Source organism: Anas platyrhynchos, chromosome 28 (genome assembly GCF_047663525.1).
Source record: "Anas platyrhynchos isolate ZD024472 breed Pekin duck chromosome 28, IASCAAS_PekinDuck_T2T, whole genome shotgun sequence".
Taxonomy (NCBI): Eukaryota; Metazoa; Chordata; class Aves; order Anseriformes; family Anatidae; genus Anas; species Anas platyrhynchos.
The window spans coordinates 4636364-4640273 of NC_092614.1; the positions used below are offsets into that span (position 1 = coordinate 4636364).

Consider the following 3910-nt stretch of genomic DNA (forward strand, 5'->3'; position numbering starts at 1 on the left):
TGTTTGCTGGTGCATTTGATTCATGGCATTGCCATCTCAGCTGGAATACCAGCACATGCTGTTGAACCTGCAGAGTGCATTTGTAGTTCAAAACCTAGTGCTGTTCATATGAGGATGTCCCTGGAGACAGGGATAAGGGTTGGGGAGAAGAGGGCCAGCTGATGTTGGGATTCAACCCCAACCCGCTTTTTGCTGTTATACCCACAGGCTATTACCGCCCTAGCCCCACAGCTGAGTATACTGAGGATAGCCCTGGAGGGAATTTTGACTTCTTCTCACGCCTGGTGAGCTCCTGGGAAGCTGCAGCTGTCATCCCTGATGGTCCAACTCGTGGTGTTCTGGTGAGATCTGGTAAGACAGGACATCATGCGTGTCTGGAGTGGCTGTGCTTTGGAGCTGGGGCAGGAGGGGAAGGGGTGGGAGAAGTGCAACAGATTATGTATCTTGTCTTGTTGGGGTGCGGTCCCAGGTCCAGCCCTCTAAGGATTGTCTCCTGGCTGTAGGTCTGGGGCTGGAGAGGGCCCCTGTCTCACTCTGTTCTTTCCACAGGTGTAGTTCTGGGCCGAGGTGGTGGCGCAATCTCTCAGATGCTCTGGCCATTCTGGCTAGGACTGGGAAGCCCCATAGGGTCTGGGCACCAGCCATTCCCGTGGATCCACATTCAGGACCTGGCTGGGATCATATGTCATGCCCTGGAGAATGAGTGCCTGCAAGGGGTCTTTAATGGTGTCTCCCCTTCTTCTCCTGAAACCTCCAACAGCACCTTCACTCAGGAGTTTGCTGCAGCCCTGGGACGCCCAGCCCTACTGCCAGTGCCTGCCTGGGCCATGCGAGCTGTCTTTGGGGTCGAGCGGGCTGTTATGTTGTTGGAGGGCCAGAAAGTGGTACCAAAGCGCACCCTGGAGAGCGGCTACCATTTCATCTTTCCTGACCTTTCTGCAGCTTTGAAGGACATTGTGGCTTGAGCATTCCTTGTTCAGGCTGTTTAGGGCCTTGTTTTTGTGGTTCCCTGGCTCATATACCTTTCCTTGGGTGAAAGAGGGTGTCTTTTCCTGTTCTGTCTTCTTTTGTGCATCTCCAGCTTAGGAGACATCCTTCCTATTTCCAACTGCAATCTCCACATCACCTGCTTTTGGTGAAGGGCACGGACCTCTTTAAGGATTATGACTGCTGAATCTGCCATCTCTTTTCCACAGCATGTATGAGAGCTGCTCACAGAGCACCTTGGGGGAAGGATGTCTCTGCCCCCTGCAAAAGAGGTATGGTAGCAGGGAAGATTTTCAGGTGTTGTAATTCTTCTCTATGTTACTGGAAGTCCCTCTTCCGTTTTTCCCAATGTCTTTCACCATGTGATCACAAGAGACTTAGTTACGCTCTTCTGTTTTGCTTGTCTCAATCTGATAGGAAATTCTAATTAATTAATTGTATGCTTGTAATTGTGTATTTGTATGTGTTTATATATAAAAAGTCAATAGCAGTAGTCAGTAATAAAGCAGTAAGCATATATACTATTACAGTTAATTACAAACAATGCTAGTGAAATAGCAAACATTCTCATTATTGATTACCTATAGGCACATACATACATTCAAAACATAACCAGTACCACTAGCTAACAAATCAATCCCCAAAGTGGGGATCAAGCTGTCTTCAAAGTGGTCTAACTAGGAAGACCACCCTCAGAAAGGGGTTAGTAAAGAAAGCTGACTTTAGAAAAGTCAATTTTCAACTTGACGGTTTTATTTTGCCAAATGGTATGCAGAAGATAGTTAAATGAGGGGATAAACAGCAACAACAAAATAAATCCTACTTCACAGGCAACTATATTTGGTTATTTAGAGCGTGCTACAGATGGTGTTACATAAGGACTGAGGACACTGTGACCTGTACAAGCACACGGAGGAGAATAAAGTGGTCAGGTAGTCATAGGTTCACCAAGGGAACATCACACTTGACTAAGCCAATAGCCTTCTATGATGGAATGACTAGCTGGGTGGATGAGTGGAGAGCAGTGGATGATGTCTACCTTGATATCAGTAAGGCTTTTGACTCTCTCCCATCACGTACTTGTAGGCAAGCTCAGGAAGTATGGGGTGGATGAGTGGACAGTGAGGTACACTGGCTGGATGGAAGAGCTCAGAGGATTGTTATCAGTGATTCTGAGTCTAGTTGGAGGCCTGTAGCTAGTGGTGTCCTCCAGGGGTCCGTATCAAGTCCAGTCCTGTTCAAGTTATTCATCAATGACCCGGTTGGTGGAATAGAGTGCACCTCAGCGAGGTGCAGCTGTTGTCAGCGACTTTGCTGACAACACAAAGTTCAGAAGAGTGGCTGATATCCCAGAGAGCTGTGCTGCCATTCAGAGGGACCTTGGCAGGCTGGAGCCTGTCAAGGTTGAACATCATGAAGTTCAACAAGGGCAAGTTCAGGGTCCTGCACCAATGGAGGAATAACCGAAGGTGCCAGTACAGGTTGGGAGCTGACCTGCTAGAAAACAGGCCTGCGGAGAAGGATCTGGGAGTCCTGGTAGACAGCAAGTTAACTGAGCCAGCTATGTGCCTTTGTGGCCAAGAAGGCCAACGGTATCCTGGGGTGCATTAGGAAGAGTGTTGCTAGCAGGTTGATGGAGGTGATCCTCTTCCTCTACTCAGCCCTGGTGAGGCCTCACCTGGAGTACTGCATTCAGTTATAGAAGGGGGCCATAGAGCTCCTGGAGCAAGTCCAGCAGAAGGCTACAAAGTTGATGAGGGGAGTGGAGTACCTCTCATAGGAGGAGAGGCTGAGAGAGCTGTGTCTCTTTAGCTTGGAGAAGACTGAGAGTGGGTCTTATTTCAATGAGTACAAATACCTGAAGGGAGGGTGTCAAGAGCATGGGGTCAGACTCTTTTCAGTGGTGCCTAGCAACAGGACAAGAGACAACGGGCACAAGTTGAAACACAGAAATTTCCAGCTATTGAGGAACATTTTTTTACTGTGAGGGTGACAGACCACTGGAACAGGTTGCCCAGAGAGGTTGTGGACTCTCTTTCTTTGGATATATTCAAAACCCTCCTAGATGCCATCCCATGCAATGTACTCTAGGTGATCCTGCTTGGCAGGGCGGGCAGATGATCTCAAGAGGTCCCTTCCAACGCTGCGGTGCAGTGCCTTCTTGCATATTAGTGGAGACTTTGTGGATGGAGCTATATTTAGCATATTCTGCATCTACATTGTCTATGAAATATACACTCCAGTAAGAAAACCATGTTCTCTGAAATCCTGGTTTTTCAACAAAAGGAATTAATTTTTCTCAACAAGGAATTATTTGGCCAATTCTACTTGAGAGGCAAAACAAGAGGTAAATTACAGGGCAAGTAAGGGCCAAGACAGAAAAAACGGCACAGTTTATTTCAACTCAAAGTAGAAATTGTGTTAGTTGAATCTCTCCCTAGAAATGCCTTTTGCAGGAATCCTTAGGAATCCATAGGATTCTATATTGCAGATGCCTATAACTGTATAGAGAAACACTACAATCAATGTGTGGTGAGGTACTGGAACAGGTTGCCCTGGAAAGTTGTGGATTTCCCATCCCTGGAAGTGATCAAGGACAAGTTGGATGGGGCTTTGAGTAACTTGGTCTAGAGGGTGGCATCCCTGCCCATGGCAGAGGGTTTGAAGTTAGATCATCTTTAAGGTCTCTTCCAGTCCAAATATATGATTCTATGCCTCCCATAAGACCATAACCACATTGCCTTTGATTTTCACTTAACAATTTCAGTGGACTAGCTATGCTGGACGAGAAGCAAAAGCTTGCCTACAAACTAGAGAAAACTTCTTAAAGATTTGTGATTATATATTATGCTCTTACATAATGTACATCATGGAGTTGCTCCGAAGAGAACTTTATTAACAAACAAAACAACAACAGTTTAAT

At 46.6% G+C, this 3910-nt stretch overlaps 1 protein-coding gene across 1 annotated transcript; it reads left to right on the top strand.

Moving 5' to 3' along the window:
• LOC119714084 (epimerase family protein SDR39U1-like) lies at positions 1–1153 on the top strand. The gene is made up of 2 exons (XM_038168821.2): positions 1–351; positions 550–1153. The coding sequence occupies exons 1-2, from the start codon at positions 162–164 to the stop codon at positions 963–965; spliced, it is 606 nt and encodes a 201-aa protein (XP_038024749.1). The 5' UTR covers positions 1–161; the 3' UTR covers positions 966–1153.
• Positions 1154–3910: the final 2757 nt, after the last annotated feature.